At 48.1% G+C, this 21498-nt stretch overlaps 1 protein-coding gene across 1 annotated transcript in view; it reads right to left on the minus strand.

Moving 5' to 3' along the window:
- Positions 1 to 2523, minus strand: part of COX5A (cytochrome c oxidase subunit 5A) — a 95291-nt gene extending 92768 nt beyond the window's left edge. The window contains exon 1 of the mRNA XM_069624517.1: positions 2220 to 2523. Coding sequence (XP_069480618.1) covers positions 2220 to 2316 — 97 coding nt within the window. The 5' untranslated portion in view covers positions 2317 to 2523. The remainder of the gene's footprint in view (positions 1 to 2219) is intronic.
- Positions 2524 to 21498: the final 18975 nt, after the last annotated feature.

A 21498-nucleotide genomic window follows, 5' to 3' on the forward strand; every position in this document is an offset into this window, starting at 1 on the left:
TCCTTTCATCTATCTTTCTCTCTACCTGTGGTGTTCCCCAGGGGTATAACCTCTCGTCCTGGCTTTTCAACCAATACCTGGCAACTCTCACCCACTGCATTGCCACTTTCTGCTCAAATTTCAAGTGCTACGCTGACAATTTTCAGGCTGCCCTCTGCCACCTCCTCTCCCCCTCTCATCTGATTGCCTAACTACCATTCAAGATTGGTGTACCGCCAATGATCTTTGTCTGAATGCCAGAAAGACGGAGATCCTCCCCATCAGCACACCTTCACCATCCTTTCCCTTCACTCTCTGGCAGGCCTCCCCTGGCCCTCCTCCTACCCCCACCTGCGAGGGTAAGAACCTCAGGGTTATCTTTGACTCCACCCGTTCCTTCTCCACCCACATCTCTGAGGTCTCTAAAAAGTCAAGGTACTTTGCGTTTCCTCTCCTTCCCCCAGAAGCTCATGGTATCCCAGACTCTGGTTCTCTCTAGCTTGGACTATTGTAACAACCTCTTTCTAAATCTACCTGCCTCTACTCTCCACCCTCTGCAACTAATCCAGAACAGGACTGAGACTTGTCCTTGGCCTCAAGCCCTGGGATCATATCTCTCCAGCTCTGAAATCTCCATTGGCTCCCAGTGGATGCAAGGATTAAATTCAAAACCCTCTGCATTGTCCACAAGGCTTTCTGGGGCCTGGGTCCAAAATACCTTCAGCTATCCCTCCGCAAATACCTCCCCTCTCAAGCTCTTCGCTCCTTTACTTCCAACTCCCTCTGGGTCAGTCGTTTTTCAAAGAAACGAGCTGGGGGTAGCTCTGTCTTCGGCTGGGGCCTGCCTCTGGACCAGCCTCCTTGCCACTCTAAAACTTCAGGAGAACCATCTCCAGTTCCAGAAGCACCTCAAGACCATCCTCTACTTCTGCCTTCGCTCCCCCTCTCCTATGCTGATCTGTTTTCTTGGCACCATGCACCTGACAACCCTGACCCCCAGGCCCAAGTACCCACTCACCCTGCCACCCTCCCACACTGCCTCCAGGCCACCCCTTGCCCTGGGGTCTGTATCTGTACCCAAACAGCCCCCCCCCTTTTCTTCCTGCACTATCAGACCAACCCTGTCTGCTACCTTAAACCTAGCACTTGCAAATTGCTGGCTGCACTACCACTGTTGCCTTTATTATTTATTGTGATTTATCCGTTTCTCCTCTGCGTCGCACTTTTCACTTCTCCCCCTTCCATACACCCCCCCCCATGCACTTGCACATTCTCAATGTCACTGGGCCTAGTAAGATCGCTGTCTTCGTCCCTGTTCCCCTCCCATGCCATGTCACTCTGAAACACTTGTGTAGGAGCACAATAGAAATAAAATATATCAATACATAGAACAGTAGTTAATTTCAGAAGAATACAGTTGGGCACAGAAACACTCGCTCCGAGTAAACCATAGACTCGGAATAGAATTCTGTATCAATTTACACCCTGAAGCAGCATATAATATTTATAATTCTGCCAATAAGGTAAATTGAGCAGAAATCTTCCTTTTCGTCACAGGAGGCAATGACGTTCCTCCAGCCACTGGAACATGCACCCCACCCAGCCATGCGAGAATGATAAAAATAGGGATTCTAAAATGTCAGTGTTCTCGTTAACATATAGACACACAGAATGCGGGACCAACTAGAGTATTACGCTTAGCCTGGTTCTATTAATGTATGATGGTTAAAGACCCGGCAGACAGTCCCAACCAGCGTTTACAAACTATCCACAACAAACGAGTAAACAGAAACTCTGGACCGCAGTGACCGTCTCTCTGGCACGTTTCACAGGCTACTGGTAGGCATCTGGATGCCTGCAGTGAAGTAGCACCGGAGCCTGTCTTTCACACACCGCCTTCCTGCTACAGAGCCACATTCTCCACTTACCGCAATAGAACGGAGCCTCATTGAAGCCCCGTTGTAATCTCATTCCGCAGTACTCCCCGTGAAACTGCTGACCCCTGGCAGTCAAACTGCACACCAACCCACCTGCTTACCGGTTACGTGCCAACCCTCTACCTCAGCAGTAATCGGTAAAGGGGGTGTTTCCATTAGCCGTTAAACGGGAAGTCTTTGCAACTCATTCATCCTATGCTGCAGAACCCCTTCCGCCACTCGCATCACACTTTCTAGAGGTAGGCCGCAACATGCCCCCCACTACCTGTCGTTTCCAAGGACACATTGGTAGTGCAGTCTTACCTTGGGCTAAGGCAGGGTGCGGCAAAAGGCGACCCCGAACAAGGGCCCGCACTGTCCCGGCGGAGATGCAGCGACGGACCAGGGCAGCTGCGAGCATGGCTGTAGGAGGAACGGAGTCGGAGGGCAAGAAGCTACTAGAGTACAGAAGACAGGCACCTCCTCACACGCACGCTTGCGCTGAGCGGCAGCACCACACGCCAGCCGGAAATACACGCGCTCGCGCCGGCAGCACTGACAAGAGGCAAAGAAAGGGCACACGTACTGCTAGAGGGCGAACAGACGGCTGCGTCAAAAATACGTAATTGCGCTGCTACAGACGTTCCAAGGGTGAACTGGCGAAGCACATTGAAACAGAAGAAGGACTACAAAAAGTCATTGAAGGACACCACACAGTAGAACACCGAGTTAGCACTAGAGAAAGGACTAGTATAACAATGTCATTGTCTGTCCTTCACCATTAACATACCTCTTCCTCTTACATTCTATTAAACTTCTGTCCTTGAGACAAGGAGCCCATGCGCGCTTCTGTTGCTATAGCTTTAAGAAGAGATGTGATCAGCAGTGCATTTATGTTTATCAAACAACTCAAAAAATCCACATACAAATTCTAGTATTTAATGTTAAAGGATATTTATACTTCGCACTATTGTAATGCATACCTCTCAACTCACCCTTTTTTGGTGGGTGTCACTCGCCTTGAAAGCAGATGAATCACCTGCCAAGTCCCTCATACGCCCATTCACTTCTATGGGCCTCTCACCCGCCAAAAAGAAAATCGGGTGTTTTCACCCAACTTGCTGACAAAAAGGTTGAGAGCTATGGTAATGGCCGGGGTTAAGGCCTTACCGGCGCCCTGCTGCACAGTAAATAACACACGGACACGGAGCATTCATGAATGCGTCTTCCCTTTATTTCAACCAACGTCATTCTAACCAAACTCTGCCCTGCCGTGTCACTTCCCCTTCCAACCTCCCGGGATTCGTCTCAACAGTCACTCAACCTAAGCAACAGGCTCTGGTCCGAACTTCACTTTCTATGTCATCTCTTCAATTAGGCGGCAAGGCTTGTTTCGGGTTCGCTGCGGGCGCAAGCTGAACCGTTCAGGAGTTCCGCAAATGCCCACAACCCCGAACTGTGTCCTCCTGATCACCTTGATAGGGGTCAGCAGATGTGTAGTCGACAGGGATGTCCACACTCCCACTTAGCCGTCGGGAGCCTGATAGTTTTCTTGAAGTGAGATGAGTTGCGAGTGGTGGACCCACCAGTCCGTTGGGCAATGACCATGGACCCCTTCAAGCAGGGGTACCACACGAAAGAAGGAGGTGTGTTTGTGTCTCACAGAAAACACATTTCTCACTTCCAGCTGGGGCTCTTGTGCCCTCCTGCACTCATCTGCATAGACCTTCATGTGCTCTTTCGCTGCTCCGTCGCGCTCTTTTACTTCTCCGTCCACACTTGGTCGATCACCTGACATCTTGGCTTTGGGCAACCTCGTCCTGACGTCCCTTCCAAACATTATTTGGGCCGGGGTCTTTCTGGTTGTACTATGTGGAGTACTCCGGTAGTCCCGTAGTAGTTGATGCAGTACCTGCTTGTAGTGTTATCCAGTGAGCTTTGTGACCTGCAATGCTCTCTCGAGGTTTGCCATAAATCTCTCGATCATGCCATTCACTTGGGGCCACAAGGGAGTGATCTTTTGATGGAGAAATCCCATGTACTCTGCAAACTTTGTAAAGTTGTGCCCACTGAACGGGGGTCGATTGTCCGTCTTTAGGACCTATGGGACACCATAGGCGGCACCGTAGGCGGCGAAGATGCCGTCCAATACTGGTATCACGTGATGGGCCATTGATGATACAAGCTGAGCCTCAGGGTACCTGGAGTACTCGTCCATGATGGCTAGCACATATTTCCCCCCTTCAATAGGTCTGAAGAAGTTGGCAGTCACTGCCTCCCACATCCCTTCGGGGAGTTCAGACATTTTCAACGGTTCCAGGTGTCTTTTGGGCGTGATGAGGCAGCAGGTGGGGCATGATTTTAGCAGATCTTCTACCATAGAGTCTAGATGTGTAAACCAGACTTTCTGGCACAGCATGCGCTTAGTGGACACCACCCCCCGATGGCCCTCGTGCGCAAGTTTGACAATTCTTCTCCACATGGATGTTGGAATTACCACTTGCAGTGTTTCAACAGCAGGTGGTCGTCCAAGAGCGCCAGCTCCTCTTTCACCTGTAGCACCCGCTCTACCTCAACTCGCACATCATCACTTGCTGCCCGCCCTCTTTCCTTGGCTCTCCTCCAGAGACCCGAGCAAAGTCCTTTGCAGATGATTTGACAGGCCACATCAGTTTCCACCTACCGGGCCAGCTGAGCCGTCTCGATTCCCTCCAGCACTGCTCGCTGGATGGGGTACCAGAGATACCAGTCCACCACAGATGGTTCAGGGACGCAGCCCATCCTAGGGCGTCTGGAGAGAAAGTCGGCGGGATTCTCGCATTACCCGGCCTGTGCACAATCTCAAATGAGTAGTCCTGTAGCCTCAATCCAGTGGCGCAACACAAAATATGGGGGCCCCCCTGCGAGCCTTGCTGAGGCCCCCCCCCCCAACTCGGCAAAAAATCATGAGTCGTGCCACACCTGCCGGCCTAGATAATCACGCTTGCACAATAGACACAAACATGCTGCTGAAGGGGTAAGACGCACACTGTACTAAGAGAAAGATATAAATAAGTGTTTTAATGCAATACACAGCACACTTTCTGAGAGCCAGAGTGTTTGCAATTGTTTTGTAGGGTAACACCAATCCAATACATGAAAGTCACCAACACTGTACAGGAAATTTAATGGTTTGCTTTTAAAAATGCCATGCCACATTGAAAACATGTCCCACTGGCAGCACAATGTAGACCAGTGTAGACACGTAATAACATTACAGTAAAGCATGCCAGGTCACATTTAGACATACCTAGTCTGGTTGCACCAAAATGCCAGTCGAAACAATAACACTCATCAAGAAGAGAGCACACATTCAAGCCTGGATCTCTGCGGCCTCTAACAAAACGGCTAAACTCTAAAATCTGCAAGGAACTGGTCAATCCTGTTGCAGTCTCTACCTCTCCTGTGCCCTCCCAGGCCACTCACTTCTCTGCTAAAACTTAGGACATCCTGTCCTCTATCTCCTCTTCCTCTTCCTCTCCCTCTCCCTCTTTCTCTTTTGGCCCCCCTTTGGCCATCTCTACCTCTCCTCCTCCTTTCTCCTCTTTCTCTCTGACAACACCCGACAAGGTTTCTAGACAAGTCCGATCTATGAAAGTGTCGTCCAGACAGGGGCTTCCCTGCTCCTCCAGAAATCATCAAGGACCATATTGACACCCTCGCTTCAGCCTTGGCCAATTTCTGTAATCACTCTTTCACCATTGGAATGTTTTCTCTCCCCTTAAGCACGCCCTTGTGCATCCACTCTACAAGAAGCCGTTTGCCGATCCTACCTGCCCGGCAAACTTTAATGGGCAAACTATTGGAAAAGCTGGCCATCTCCCAGCTTAATCTCCACACTGAATCGGTTGTCTACATTACCATCAGTCTGGCTCCAGAGCTGCCAGAGGCATGGAAACTGCTCTACTGAACACCCGTGAAGATCTGCTCTCTAACCCTGATTCCTACATTCTTTCTGTCCTAATCCTCCTTGATCTTTCCTCTACTTTTGACACAGTCAACCACACCATCCTGATCAGTCGACTACGTGAGAACCTGAGCATCATGGATCAGGCTGTGGAGTGGCTGACCTCCTTCCTCTTGGACTGCCCCTGCCAGGTCCAACTTGGTCCCTTTCTCTCCACCACCTATCTCTCCAACTGTGGCGTTCCACAGGACTCTATCCTCTCACCCTGGTTTTTCAACCTCTACTTGGCCCCTTTGGTCCACCTGATCTCTACCTTCTCCTCTTTCAGTGTTATGCGGATGACACTCAGCTTTCCTTCAGGCTCCTCTCTCGCTCATTACTGACTGTCTATCCACAATTCAGGATTGGTGCGCCTCCAATGATCTCTGCCTTAATGCCAGTAAGACGAAGATCCTTCTCATTGGGACACCTGCCCCTGCTTTCCCTCTCACTCTGGCTGCCCACCATGGGCCCTCTTCCTTCGTCTTCCTGCAAGGCAAAAAACCTTGGAGTCATCTTTGACTCCACTCTCTCTTTCTCTCCTCACATATCGGATGTTGCCAAGAAGTCCCACTACCAGCTGCTCCTCCTCAAAGGGACTCTTCCGTTTCTCACTTTCCCCCAGAAGCTCACTGTCTCCAGAGCCCTGTTTCTTTCTAGGCTGGACTACTGCAACAGCCTCTTTCTTAATCTGCCTTCCTCTACTCTCCACCCTCTGCAAATAATCCAGAACAGGACTTCAAGACTTATGCTTGGCCTCAAGCCCAGGGATCGTATCTCTCTAGCCCTGAAATCTCTCCACTGGCTCCCGGTGGCTGCAAGGATCAAGTTCAAGACCCTTTGCATTGTCCACAAGGCTTACTGGGGTCGGGGCCCACACTACATCCAACGCTTTCTTCCAAAATACCTTCCTTCTCAATGCCTTGTCACAGCTACCTCCAACTCTCTAAGGGTTAGACACCTCCCCAGGCATAGAGTGGCTGGGGTAGAACTCTCTCCTCTGCAGGTGCCTCCCTCTGGAATGGCTTCCCTGCCCTTCTCAAACTTGAGCGGACCACCTGAAGTTTCAGAAGCAGCTCAAAACGTTCCTCTTCTCCTCTTCTTTCTCTCTCTCCCTCCCCTGCTGACCTAGCTGACCTACCTGTCTGCTGTACTGACTGGTTGCTTGGCTACCTTCAGAGTCTCCCTGAGTCCAGGCTCTTTCTTGATCAGTTACCCTTGCACTGCCTCCGGGCCGACCATGCACTTAGGGGCTGTAAATGTAACCCTACAGTCCCTTGTTCTCCTTGCATTACCCAGAGCCGTGCTGCCCTGCCTGCACTTACTCAGAGCATTACTGCCCTGTTTTTCCCTCCCCTCTTCCATGCACTTCCCCCTCGCTTTCCCCTTGCATTTCTCATTCTCGCACGTACACAATCTGAATGACACAAGGCGTGGTAAGATCATTTGTCTTGTCCTCCCTCTATCTGCCCTCCCTTGTTTTGTCGCGCCCAGAAAAACTTGTGTCCAGGCATTTTATAAATGAATTATATCATATCATATCATTTTATCACAGATGCCCAGAAAAATATACAATGCAGCAGCAAGAAACGGCTAGACTGGCAGCACTCAAATGCCAGTCCACCCAGGTAATTACACTTGGCAGGACTGCTTTATCAGAAATGCGCAGTTAAAAAAAGTCATACTAAACTGAGGAATGACTAGACTGGCTGCACCAAAATGCCTCTCTACCCACTAATACCACATATCATGCCTGCTTAGCCTGGACATGGACAACCATTATGGTTTATCGCACAATCCTGCCCCCCACAGATCCCCTCTCCCTCCTACCACCTACCCCAAACTCCAAAATCAGTTCTTTGGCCCAAAATTACCTTCACGTCCCTCTTCCTTGTCCCAGAGTTTATGTATGATATGATATGATAGGTTATTTATAATACTCTTAATACCCAGAGGTTTCTAAGCACGGACCCGGGGATCAAACCTGTGTTGCTCTGTGTCATCTTGCTTCCAAGGCAAGCACGTTGTCCCCTGAGCTATCCTCCCGAGACTCCTACATGGCTAAATTACAAGAAGTATGCAACCCCTTAGTTTACAGTACCTTTGGCTAGAAGAAAGTGGTTCCAGCTGGCTTCTGTTCCGGTGTAGGTCTGCAGAACCTGGTGTTCCTGGGTCCAGTCGTGCAGACAAGAGGGGGGACGTCTGGGGGCCCCTGCACTATGAATGGAAGGTCATCAGCAGCAATGGGCACACTTCAGATCGGTGGCACTTTGCGGTTTCAGCTCCTGGCTTCTTTTGCAAATAGCACCACCGCGGTTCTCGCATTCCACTCTGGACTTTCCTCACATCTGGGTTCCAACACTCTGTTTAGGTGGCTCATGCTTGGTCAGTCCTGCTTCCTGGGAGTCTGGAGGATCTTCCTGGAGCTTGTGTTAAACTTTAAGACACTCACTCGATTCCGGTGTTCCTCTCCCTGGCACTCCGTTCCTGCAGCAGCAACGGAAGTTTAGCCAGCTCTGAGAGGATATCCAGATGAGATTGTCTTGGGGTCGATTGGTCCCACCAACCCAAGGGGAGGAGTCATCCTTTGCAGGTCTTCTCTAGTCAAGGTGAATTTGGAGCATCAGCACAGCAGCAGGGCTTCACCGGGCAAACCAACGGTCCAGGAGGCTCCTGGCCTCATAGGTAAGTACTGGGATGAGGAAGAGTGGGACTAGGAGTAATGAAGATTACATGTAGCTAAGTCAGGCATTACCTCCATGTACCTCTACCTCATCCCAGTACTTGTGTATGAGGCAGAGTGCCTCATACACAAGTACTGCCTCATACACAAGTACAGGGAAGAGGAGGAATAGGGCTAGGAGTAATGCCGCTTACCATTAAGTAATCAAGGCATTAAACACAAGTAGTGGCATAACACCATTGAGGTGACTGGGCTTCAGCACTCCCCAACCCCCCCCTGAAATTTTGGGCTATGATGACTCAACCTGGCTGACCTTCAGGGCAGCTGCCAAACGGCACCTGGGTTTCGCGGTTAACAAGGGCCCAGCTATTACTAACTTAAATCATTTCACTGTTAGTACCTGCATTCAAATGCCACATTTTTTAGGCAATTTAAATTGTGATGTGGGTTTAGTACTTGCATGGCAGGGGAGTGATTGGAAGGGTAGAGAGGGAACAGGAGACCGCTCATCTCACAGCAGTCCATAAGTGGGTGCTTTCAGACTTAAAGGAGAGAGTTAACTGCTTGTAACATTGAAGCTGCACTAGAATAGTCTCATTACAATGCATAAAGAAGTTAGATGCCTCCACACAAATCAATTTGCCCCGCCCCCACCACCCATGAAGTTAGCGCCTCTCCCAACATTTGAAGGATTAGCCACCTGAAATGTAGGTTTTGTTGCGCCCCTGATCACAAGCACACACACATTTCACCATATACACACATGCACACCCATACATTTACGTGTGCACTCTTTCACCATTCAGGCATACCCATGCAGCCATCCATATATTTAGGTGTGCACCCTTTTTTTACATACAGGCTCACCCAAGCAGCCACCCGTTCATTTAAGTGTGCTCCCTTTCACCATAAAGGCACACACACCCAGGCACCCACCCATACATTTAAGAGTGCACCCTTTCACCGTACACGCACACACGCACACCCAGCCACCAATACATTTGTGTGCACCCTTTCACCATACACTCACACAGGCAGCCACCTACACATTTAAGTGTACACCCTTTCACAATACACTCACACATGCACACATCAAGAGGTTGAGGGGAGCCCTATTACTTGAAAAAGAAATTGGGCCTCATTCCGAGTCCGGCGGTAACCCTGCCAGTGCTACCGATGGGTTGCCGCCTGACTCTGAATGATTTACCGGTGCCTGACATCCCGGTGCCCTGGCGTCCCAGAAAGTCAGGCGCTGGTAAATTGTAGTTCCCCATTCCCATAGAATTCCATAGGACTCTATGGGAATGGGGAACACGGAAGCACTGGCACCATTGTTAATGGTGCCGGTGCTTCTATGATGGTCTGCCTACCGTGGCCGCTGTGCCCGGCAGGGTCCGACCTGTCGGGCACAGCGGCTCCGGCAGGCAGACCTGTAGTATGCCGGTCCGGAAACAACAGTACCTGTAAGCTTACCGGCACTGTTGTTTCCAGACTGCCATACTTATAATGAAGTCCATTGTTTCTTTTTGAAGTCACTCTGACTTCATTAAGAAACAATTTCCGTTAAGGACCGAACCATAACGGAAATAATTTCTTTATATAGGCACAATGACTTCAAAAATAAACTATTTATTTTTTAAGTCATAGGGCTCCCCCGCCCCATGACATGGAGTCCTCCAGCCTGGGGTCTTCCATGTCATGGGGTGAGGGGACCCCTTGGACTTCAAAAAGAAAGTTTCTTTTTGAATTCACTCTGCCTTCACTGCCTTCATAAAGACATTACGTGTTTATGAAGGAAGAGTGAATTCAAAAAGAAAATGTAAAAAAAAATTACATTTTCTTTTCCATTTATTTGACAAAGTGGGGCCCCCTCAAAGACATGTGCTAGCGGGGCCCTACGCACCGCGGGGGCTGTGGGGGCCCTTGTTACGCCAGTGCCTCAATCCCCACCTTGCGATGCAGGGTGGTATTTTTTTCAGCCTGGGAATATGCTTGCTTGGTGGTGGAAAGGCTCCTCCTGGCGTAGGCAGTAATACGAACCTGAGAAGGATTTTCGGGTCCACTTGAGCCAGGACGGCTCCAAGACCCACAGGACTCGCGTCCACCGTTAGCTCTGTCTTCTGACCAGAATCATAATAGGACATGTTTTCAGCCTGGGCAACTCTCTCCCGGATGATTTCAAAGGCTTTATGGCATTTGTCCGACCAGTCGAACACAGCATCTTGCTTGGTCAACGCTCTCAGAGGTTCGCTTACAGTGGCAAAGTCCTTGATCTAACGGGTTCAATAACTGGCGAGGCCTAGGAAGGACCTCAACTCCGATACATTTGTGGAAGGTGCTGTTTCGTTCAGCACCGTGACCTTTTCCAGATCCAGCATCATGCCATTTTCCAAAAAGATGTGGCTAAAGAACCGCAGTGTGCTTTTTCAGAACTAACACTTGTCTCGATTAAGGGTGAGATTTACAGCTTCCAGCGTCTTGCATACCTTTGTTAGGGTTTCATCGTGCTTGTTGACATCTGTACCAAAGACTAGGATGTCGTCACTATAGTTTATGCAATTTGGGATGTTTTATAACATTATGTACCGCAGCCTGAAAGATTTCCGCCGCTGAAGATACCCCAAAACTCAACCTCTTATAATGAAATAACCCCAGGTGGGTGACGAACGTGGTGATATTTCTGCTTTCCGGGTTTAGCACCAGCTGATGGTACCCTTTTTTAAAGTCCAATTTGGAGAAGACCCTGGCTCCGTTCAAAAGGTGAATCATGTCGGTGATGCGCAGAGCCATGTGTCGCTCCCTTCATATGGCTTGATTGGGTCGCCTCATGTCAACACACAGCCGGATGGCTTCAGGCCCTGTTAGGGAGAATTCTCTGGTAAGGCTAATTTCCCAAACCTAGTGAGTCCCCCAGCAGCTTTGCTGGATGTTTGGGGTTTAATTTTTTCTCCTGCTAAGAGTGATACTCTTTTTCTCCCACTCTTAGGCATGATTTGAGAATGTCCTTTGACTATGTAATGTGTTTTATGGGCTATGTGGTATTTTACTCCATAGGGCTTCATGTGTTTTTGGTATATGTGTTACACAGCACCCTCAGTGCAGTAACACAGGGCTGTCATAGTGACCCCCAAACATAGACTCCATACCCTGAGACTGACTACTGTCTCCCAGGGCATGTAAAGTCACCATTGACTACTAGTCTTAAATTGTAAACAGAACCAGTACAAACCATCATATTGTGGAAGTACTGGTAGGGGTAATTCGATTGCCCCTGGGTCTGTTTTTCAAGGGAGCACTGTCCAGTCCCCCCTTGTCGAGTTTCTGGCTGGTGGCAGTGGTTACCACGCGAAATATTCCACCGGAATATTTCCTATGGGATTTTCCCATTCATTTTAAACGCACCACTTTTTTGGTGCAATGTTAAAGATACAGCCAGGTTATTTATTGAATATTTACTCCCCGGTTGGGTCTTTTTGCCAGGACTCGGTTTTAAAATGGCGTGTGTGTTCGCCTCTGTAACTCCAACCCAAGTCGAGCCCTTTGTTCCACTTTTGGCGGGCTTCTGCACAGAAGCCTCCAAAAGTGGTGCCACTCTGTCTGGGTCTACAGGATGTGTGGGAGGGGGGAATAGGCACCCTGGACTGAGTTGCCTTCGCAACTCAAGTCGCACTCTTGTGTGATTGGCCCAGTGGTGAGCCGCCCGGCTCACCACTTAGCATGTTTGATTGACAGCTAGGCTGTTGAATGGGGGTTTTGCTGCATAAAAGCAGGGCTTTGGGGACTGGAACTTCAGAAGTCGCCACAGGACCTAAAGAATCCAAAGAGGGGAGAAGCTGAGTCATCTACAACGACGACACCACCGGTGGAGCCCTGCTGTACGAAACTCACCACTTTCCCGACGACAGAGAAGATCTTCTTCCAGGAGAGTCTTCTTCCCTTTGAACTGGTGGGACCAAACAGTTCGCCTTTTTCGCCTTCCTGGATCGTCCCGTGGTCGAATTGCCCATGCTAAGCACCCCGGCGGCCGGATAGCCACGCTTCACCACTACCGCGAATAAAAGGGTAGTACCTTTTAACCGGGAAACTCTGCGGCTGGTTTCTTCCCTGGCAGTGAAATGACCTCCAGCTTTCCTCCACGTCGAGATCTTCTCTTCCCCTGGACGAAGCACCAACTTGCACCTTCTGCCAGGAACAACTGCCCCCGCTGGAGCTTTCTCACCATTTCAGGTACTGTGTCCCGCTTGGTCTCCCTTGCAATAGACTGTCCAAGGTGTCCCGTAAATCCTTGACTCTCTATCCTGGGGTGACCTCGTACCTGTTAACATTACCTTTCTAACTTGATCCAACCTCTTTTTGACTTCCCTGCAAAGACTTTTAGTGCATTTCCACTGTGTGATCTTGGGCACATTCCGCCTTGCTCTCTCCAAGATTGGGCCTGGCCTATGAACTTTTTGCTCTACAGTAGACCCTGCCTTTCTTGACTTGCTGTGATTCTTTAAAAGTGTTGGTATTGTGTGTTTTTCCTATTTCTGCCTTTTCTCTCCCTTTTTAAATAATTATTGGAGTGCCATCTATGGTTACACGCTCACCTCTGTTTTTCTAAATAATTGGTGTATTAACCTACACTTGTCAAATAATTAATTAGTGAGGTGTATATATTTCTAGTGACTGTGTTTGAACTTGCTTAACATATTAGTGCCAGTGTATTTTTACAAGTGTGTTTTTAAATAAATAATCATATACTTTAATACCAAAGCTCTGGTCAGTGTTTGCTTGTACTACTGTATTTTTGGCCCTATTGTGTATACTCTATATACTGCCTAACTCTTCTTGAGAGAAGTCTGACTGCTCAGCCACAGGTACCAGGTAAATCTGGGTGGTACAGACTGCTACCAATTGGGTTTACTGCCAACACCTGTAGTCTTAAACTTTTTGCAGTGGTCCCTAAGGGAACTGCACAGGTTTCTGCCTAACATGCCCTTTCTTAGGGACAGGCACGATAGGCGACACCCACGTGGTGGGGCCCGTGGCTGGCTCTATTATGTCCTGCTCCAGCAGCTTGTGCAGTTCATCTTCCACCTTTTTCTGAATGTTGGCCGGGATGCCTCTGTAGTGTTGCGCTATTGGGCATAACGAGTTGTCTATGTGGAGTTTCACCTGCCTGTTTCTGAGTTTACCAATACCCTTGAATAGACTGGTGTAGAGGTCTGTGATCATCTCAACGGGGTCAATGTACTTGTGGACCATGATGTTATATAGGATATGTATGAGTCCCATGTCGAAGGCTGCCTTAAAGATGAGCACACAGCCACTTTCAGTTTCTGTTGCCAGGACGTGTATGGGCACCTTTTTTTCTTGTCCTTTGTAGCAGGACAAGCCCTCAAATTGTCCTATGCATTTGAGCGGTGTCTTGGCTCCATACGCGTAAATGTCCAAGGTGGCTGGAGTGAGTTTTGGGCTCTGAGGCAGTTCTTTGAAGATCTGTTTACTGACACGTTCACCGTGGCCCCTATATCAATGAGGAATTCTGTCGGTCATTCATTTAGCTTGATGATCAGTGTTGGGCTGTGTTCCGTAGCTACGGGATTGCCCAGCGCATACACGTATGCTTTCTTCCTTTGATCGCTCCCTGATGAGCTAACCTCTGACTCTGACGGGGACTGTTCTACTAAGTAGCGCATGTGGCGCCTGGACCTGCGTTCGGGTCTCACGCAGGTGACATACCTCCTCCGTTCTCTTCTGTCTCGCCTCTGACTGTCCTCCCTGGAATCTCACTCTGTGGGTTCAGGATCCGTGTGCTTCTGCGGGCACCGCTACGTTACGCCAGGGGATAGTGGAGCTGGCGGCGCGGCCCTTGACTTGAACCTCAGGGGTGTTTCTCTGGTTCTCTCCTTGCCTTTCTCCCTGTAGAACTTGCACACCGACATGAAGTGGCCCTCCTCTCCGCATGTGACCCATCTCTGGCCAACGGCGGGGCATGTGCCTACAAAAACCCACATTTGTAGCAGAACGGTTCCTCTAGTCTTCACTCCTTTGGAGCCGATGCACCGCCTCGGCCAGCATGGGGTTATTGAAGCTCTCCACCTGCAAGTCGACGGCTCTTTCAGCTCAAGCCAGCATTAGTATCTCATCTAGAGTGCAGGATTTCTGGAGTAGTTTCCACCTAAAAGCCTGCGATTTACACCCTGCGATGATTTGTGATCTCAGGGCCTCTGTGTTGGAATAGTTGGCAAAATCACAATGCTTCATTTTTATTCTCAGTCTCATGATGTATGCGTCCATTGTCTCACCTTTGGCCGGTTTGGTACTGTGGAACAAGTGACGCTCATAGTCTACAGTCGTGTGTGGGGTGAAACACGCTGACAAAGCGTCCTTCAGGTCTTGTATGGATTCAATGCTATCGGCAGGCATCTCATCAATGATGTCACGCGTGGCTGGCCCGACAGCTAGCTTGAAAAGACATTTCTGTTTATCGTCTTCGATGGGCCCCGTTGCCCCGATGTATAGTTCAAAATCCCTTATTCACTGGGCCCACCTGGGACTCATGTTGCTTGTGTCGGCCACATCAAAAGCACCTGGCATCTGAGCTGTCAGGGTATCAGGCAGTCTATATGGAGCCTGGTCTTGCGCCGGTGGCCCTTGTGCTTGCGGCCCCTGAATTTGGGCCTGTGCGCCCTGACCCACGTCCTGGGCAGACATCTTCCTTGGTAATGTGGCCTTAGTTTGTGACTTCTAAGCCCCAGTGGACCCACGGCCGCCTGTACGGCACGAGCACCGTGTTGGGGTAGGTGTATGATCTCACACCCCTTTGTGGGCTGCAGTGACGGCCGCTTCCCCAGGCACAAGCACCATCACTGCCTGTTGAGCTCCATCTCACCTCTGTGGGCGTGTCCTTATTTCCTAGGCCAGGGGCGCTCGGATATCAGCGTATGATCACCACCGCTGCCCGGGATCATAAATACCTCTAGGAACGTTCAGTGAACGTTCTCAATCACCGCTGCAGCCTGGAGAGAACAGCTGCTCCCACGACCGATTGTTGAGGGGCTCTGGCCCGGCGTGCCTGCTCTGTGTCACACGGCCTCGCCGTGTCTTCCTTCTGTGTGCGAGGTGAACCCCATCATGGGATGGAGCAGTGATAACACTGCCTCGTCGCCAGTGTAATGGCTGGGGTTAAGGCCTTAACCGCGCCCTGCTGCGCAGTAAGTAACACACAGGACACGGAGCGTTCATGCATGCGTCTTCCATTTATTTGAACCGACGTCATTCTAACCCGCACTCCTGCATCACTTCCCCTCCCACCTCCCACCTCCCGAATCCCGGTACAAGTGTCAACGTGACAACTATCACCACCGGACTGGTGCCCTGGCGCTCTGGTGGATCTGAAAAAAAGGGTGTCGGTTGGTGTACGTTAGTAGGACAAAGTTTGGAGAAAGAGCAAGAGAGCTGGGGTGTGCTAGACAGATTTAACGTAATAACCTCAAGGAATGTCATGATTCTATTAAACAAAGGAAGGCAAAGTATCATGCTCTCACTCGCTTTCTTTACCATACTGGCATAGCAAATCACTTACATTAGCCATTGCATTCAGGACTTTGCACTCTGGGATTTGTAGTCCCAGATTTATAATAGGGAAATTCGGATTTTCCACACATAAATTACAGAAAGCAATAATTCTATTAAGGAGGCAAAGGATTATGCTTATCTCTCAAATTTACTTCTCGAGTAGCATCATTAAACAATAACAGTAAACATCACAAATGCGAAAAACGACAATCTCCATATGTTGTGAGTCTTTGTGCTCCTTAAGGTTATTGGTCCTTCCAAACGTGACCTTATTTAACCAATAGTCTCTGCCCATCCGTATTAATCCTATCCACCAACTCCTCTTTCTTTCGTTGGTCCATTCAAACTGTAGCGCCCTAACCGGCAAACGCTGATGAACTGTTCTTCTCTCAGATAATCATTAACCAGTCAACTTGTTATCCATCATGGAACCTGCAACACAAACCATATTTCAGACATCCCAAATGCATAATCACTTTGCATCATGACATTACATTAAATCATCACATTATATATTCAGGAATTCGATTACTCGGGTGGGATAATCCTTCGCCTCCGTGTCTTTAATAGAATTATGACTTTCTGTAACGTATGTGTGGACAATCTGAATTCTATGTCAAGACCCGGAGGATCGGATTATGCTTGTTCAAAGCTTACTTACCACCAGAGCGCACACTACGAGCTAGGCGAGCACCGCAGACAATCCAACGAGATGGCTAATCAGGTACAGCAATTCAAACGAAAGAGAAAGGCGGCAGGAATTGAGAGGGTGGCGAGGAGAGAAGTGACCTTTCCCTTTTCGTCCCAGACCCACAGAGCCTTCGAGGAAGAAAGCCTAAAACTGCAAACAATAGCACAAGTGTCTTGCATCAGATTTCAACGGTACACAGGGCAAGCCTACACCGATAAGCAGGAGCGAGGGAAGCTCCTGCAATCGTGCTACCGGCCTTGACTGCAATGAAGAAGAAAGCCAAGTGATTCATCACAGGGGTTGAGTCGAGGGCAGGGCCAATAAGAACCAGCCTCTGTTAATTGATAATCGCAAAGTGGCACGTTTGAACCAAGTTCGAGGAACTGTGAAAGAACTGTAAAGTGTTAAGGGGAGACCACCTGCAGACAGAGAGAAATCGGCACCGCGTGGGTGCTAACTCAAGAGACTCTGGTCGATCCCCATCTGAGAGAAACTACAGATACCAGCAGGCCATGGGAGAGCAAGCGTAATAGGTCAAAGTGGTCATTCTGAGGGTCAAGCAAAATCCCTGTACAATCGAACGACTTTGATCTACAAACTGTGTGAAAGAAAGGGAAACAAATCCCACCAACACTGAATTGTGAATGTGAAGTTTAGAAAGGGAAGTAAATCCCGCTAAAGAGAAGAGAGGGGTCTGAGCCCGACTGATGGAGATCCAGAGGTGAAACTTCACCCAAGTTTTGACAGTCAAGAGGGGTCCGAGTCGGACCGTGGGAGATACAGGGGTGAAGTCATCACCCAAGTAATGGCAGTCAAGAGGGGTCCGAGCCCGACCGAGGGAGGTCCAGGGCCAAAGCTATCACCCAAAATTTTACTGAGAAAATGAGAAAATAACGGTTATATAATTTGTGGAATACGATACATGAAGGGTCAGTGCCAGGAAGAGGGGTACCCAGGGGTGAAACCATCGTCCCACGTAAACTATGATAAACAGTTGAGAAGGGTCAGCACCCAGAAGAGGGGGGACCCAGAGGTGAACCCATCACCCAGTGAACATTGGAAACTGAACTTCATTTGTTTGTTAAAGGAACCTTTGCTCCCTGGTACTTTAGCGGCTCCCGCTAAGGGATCTTGTAATGCAGTGGTAAGGGGTTAACGGCACCGGCATCCTTACCGGCACAGTTAACCCCTTACCGCCGCACTCGTCATGAGGCCCTATGACTGCCTTATTTGTCATTTGATGGTTGATACTGCTGCCATCTTAGATTTAGGTTTAGATTAGGCATTTTCCCAACCTGCATACCTCATTCATTGTTCAATAAACACCCTTGAACTGTGATCACTTGTGCCTGTTTTACTTGTTGCCACCATGAGTTCCTTACATCACATGGGAAAGGTCCAAAACCAGCAAAAGGGTAGTTATGACACAAAAGTAAATTTAAAATCTTTTTCTATTGGACAGAAAGTACTAGTCCTCTTACCCACCTCAGAAAAGAAACTTGTCTCCAAGTGGCACAGACCTTATGAGATAATAGAAAGAACGGGAACGTGCATGTATAAAATAGCCCAGCCAGACCAAAAACAGAAAGTAAACTTATATCACATTAACCTCTTAAAAGTTCGCCAAAGTTCTAGCCTACCGGGTTGCTTGAGACATAGGTAACTTTGACTTAATTCCACACGAGTAATCTATCTAACAAGGAGAAGATCTAAAGGACGTAATAGTCTCATTCCCTGATGTATTCTCAGAAGAACCAGGAATAGTAAAAGGTACATATCATTATATTCGAACACCTGAAGGCAAAGTAGTTCACCTAAAACGTTATTGTCTACCAGAGGCACATAAACAGGTAGTGATCGAGGAAGTCAACAAAATGTTGAAGGCTAATATCATCAAAACCTCCTCAAGTCCATGGTCCTCTCCTATTGCGTTGGTCACTAAACCCAACTGGTCCTCGAGATTCTGCATCGATTTCCATCAAGTTAATGCCATATCGGACTTCGGTGCCTATCCCATGCCACGCATCGATTATCTAATTGATAAACTAGGAACAGCTACCTATCTACCCTAGATTTAACAAAGTGGTCTTAGTTAGTGCCCATATGTGGGCTAGATAAGGAAAAAACTGTGTTTTCAACACCCCTAGGGTTATTCTAGTTTAAAATCCTCCCTTCCGGCCTACACGGTACGCCAGCTACATTCCAACGTCTTATGGATAACATCCTACAACCCTATTCAGACTTTTGTGGAGCATATTTTGACAATATCGTCATTAATAGTAAGACCTGGGAAGACCATCTCTTCCATCTTTATACCATCATGAAAGTCCTTAGGAATGCTGGTCTAACTGTAAATCCAGCTAAATGCAGATTAGCCCAATCCACATTGAAATATCTTCGTAGAGAATGGAACTGTACAGCCCCAACATGAAAAAGTAAAAGCTGTCTTGGATACTCCAACTCCCAAGACCAAAAGAGACCTTAGAGCGTTCCTTGGGTTAATAGGATATCACCGTAGGTTTATCCTCAACATTTTGGATAAAACAGCATGGTTGACAGATAAACATAAAAATGCTGAATGCCAGAAACTTCAGTGGAGCGAGGACAACAAGGTATGCTATAACATCCTAAAGCAAACACTATGCCAGAACCCAATCCTAAACGTAATATATACGTAATTAGACTCCTTTAAGAGACTACTCTGCCAGGCGACACTTTTGGTAATTTTAGGTTTGTTTGTTTTAAGAGTTTCTGGTATTGCTGGTCTGTCGCATACAGTCTGAGTTAGGTGGTAGGAAGTCTATAAAACCACCTGGAAAGTGAGACAATGTTTATACACACTCAGAGATCAAGGAAAGCGCCATATTTTTTAGTGCCATATATTTTTTAATTTCGCGCCCCTAGTGATGACACGTGTTTCAGCTACTGAAAGCCTTTTTCAAATCAGGGCTATTCATAATAATAATAATCCATTTAAATATACATGATATGGTTTACACAGAAAAAATATAAATGAACATAAAAATAAAAAATTCACCGAGATTGGGGGTTGGACTAGGGGAGGATTGTTGGGTAATTGAACAAAAATAACAATGGAGAGATGAACAAAAACACATAGTCAAATTTGCAGGAATGTTTCAACAGAAAACACAGTAGTACAGCTGTACCATATTGTTCTCATATGTTTATTTTTCTTAAAATCTTGTTTAGTTTCACATTACCTTCACAGCACAATATCATTTAAAGTCCTTGTTGGTTAGTTTGAGTTCCTTTTTTAACCCTTTAAGTGCCATGGGTATTTCTCCCCAGTGCCAGGGCCTTTTTTGGTGATTTTGGTATGTGGCCATTCAATGGCTTGTAACTTTTTTGTTACATGAGATATCTCGGCCAAATTTGGCTCCTTTTTTTCACACATGTAGGCGGTCGTAACGCCACCCAGGAATCCCAGGTTGCTGTAGGGGGGTGAGAGAAAATAAGGAAAAAGTGTGAAAATTTTGGGTTTTTTCAAAAAATGCCAATAAAATGATGTACAAAGAAGCCTGTGGTTTTTTCCTTGTAAGAGCTAGGAACAAATGGTTTGCTGTGCTGAGTTCCCCAATGTCGTGGCTTTCAGGAACAGATTGAGTGGAAATGGAAAAAAATATTTTGATGTGGTTATCAACCATTTTGTGAGTGGTAGGCGATTTTTGCCATTTTTGCCAATTGGACATGCATGGACGGAATGGAAGAAAAGGGCAGGAAAGCCAAATTGGAGGACAGAAAGGCATATATTTCTGAAAAGTAGACAAAATTCCAAGTTTAGGAAGGGGTGATTTGCATAGGTCAGGCAACAACTAGGTAGGGGAAACTGCCATCGAATGGGGGAAAAGCGGGAAAATGACTGAAAAAAAGGTATGTGTTGGACATGGTTGGCTTGGTACGGCAATGGCTTCTATGAATTTTGAGAAAAGCAATGCTCTGCTACATTCCCCCGTCTCTTGCAGTTAGGAGAGCATACCATTTTTGTAGTGTTTTTACAAAACAAGCAATACCACAAGCCAAACACTGAGCCATGGTACACAGGAGTTTTACGCTCACGGCCTGACCAGACGCACTTAGCATGTGTAAATTGGGAAAACCAATGTGGTGAGGAACGGCAGCCATACATTTTTTGAAAGAGCACAGGCAGACCTTTTCAAGGGTAGGTGACTTGTGCAGGTTACAAAAGTGTATGGTGGATAAAGCAGCGACTAAATGTAGGAATACGCAGAGGTATGATTTGCGCACATCGCCCCAGAATTTACTACCCAGACACCCCTGCAAAGTCCGAAATGTCGGGAAAAAAACGCTTTTTACGCACATTTCGCTCGACGCACCCATCGAAACACGCCCCAACAACACATGGCCTACCGTCCCGCGTTCCCACAGGTGTCCCGATGAAAACGGTACCCCACATGTGTGGGTGCACCTACCTGGCCGCCAAGGGGAAAGCCTAAAACACAAGTAACCCCAAGTCTGTTTGCAGAGGGGAATCTCAGCCATTCTGCCGACCGGCACAACATATAGATATGGCCTCGGGTGTCCAAGCCACCGAGGAAAACAGGGAGCCCCATGCATTTCCGAAAAGAGGACACCCGTGGGAATCCGCAGAGGTATGATTTGCGCACATCGCCCCAGAATTTATTACCCAGACACCCCCGCA

Source organism: Ambystoma mexicanum, chromosome 11 (assembly GCF_040938575.1).
Source record: "Ambystoma mexicanum isolate Mex_15411 chromosome 11, UKY_AmexF1_1, whole genome shotgun sequence".
NCBI lineage: Eukaryota > Metazoa > Chordata > Amphibia > Caudata > Ambystomatidae > Ambystoma > Ambystoma mexicanum.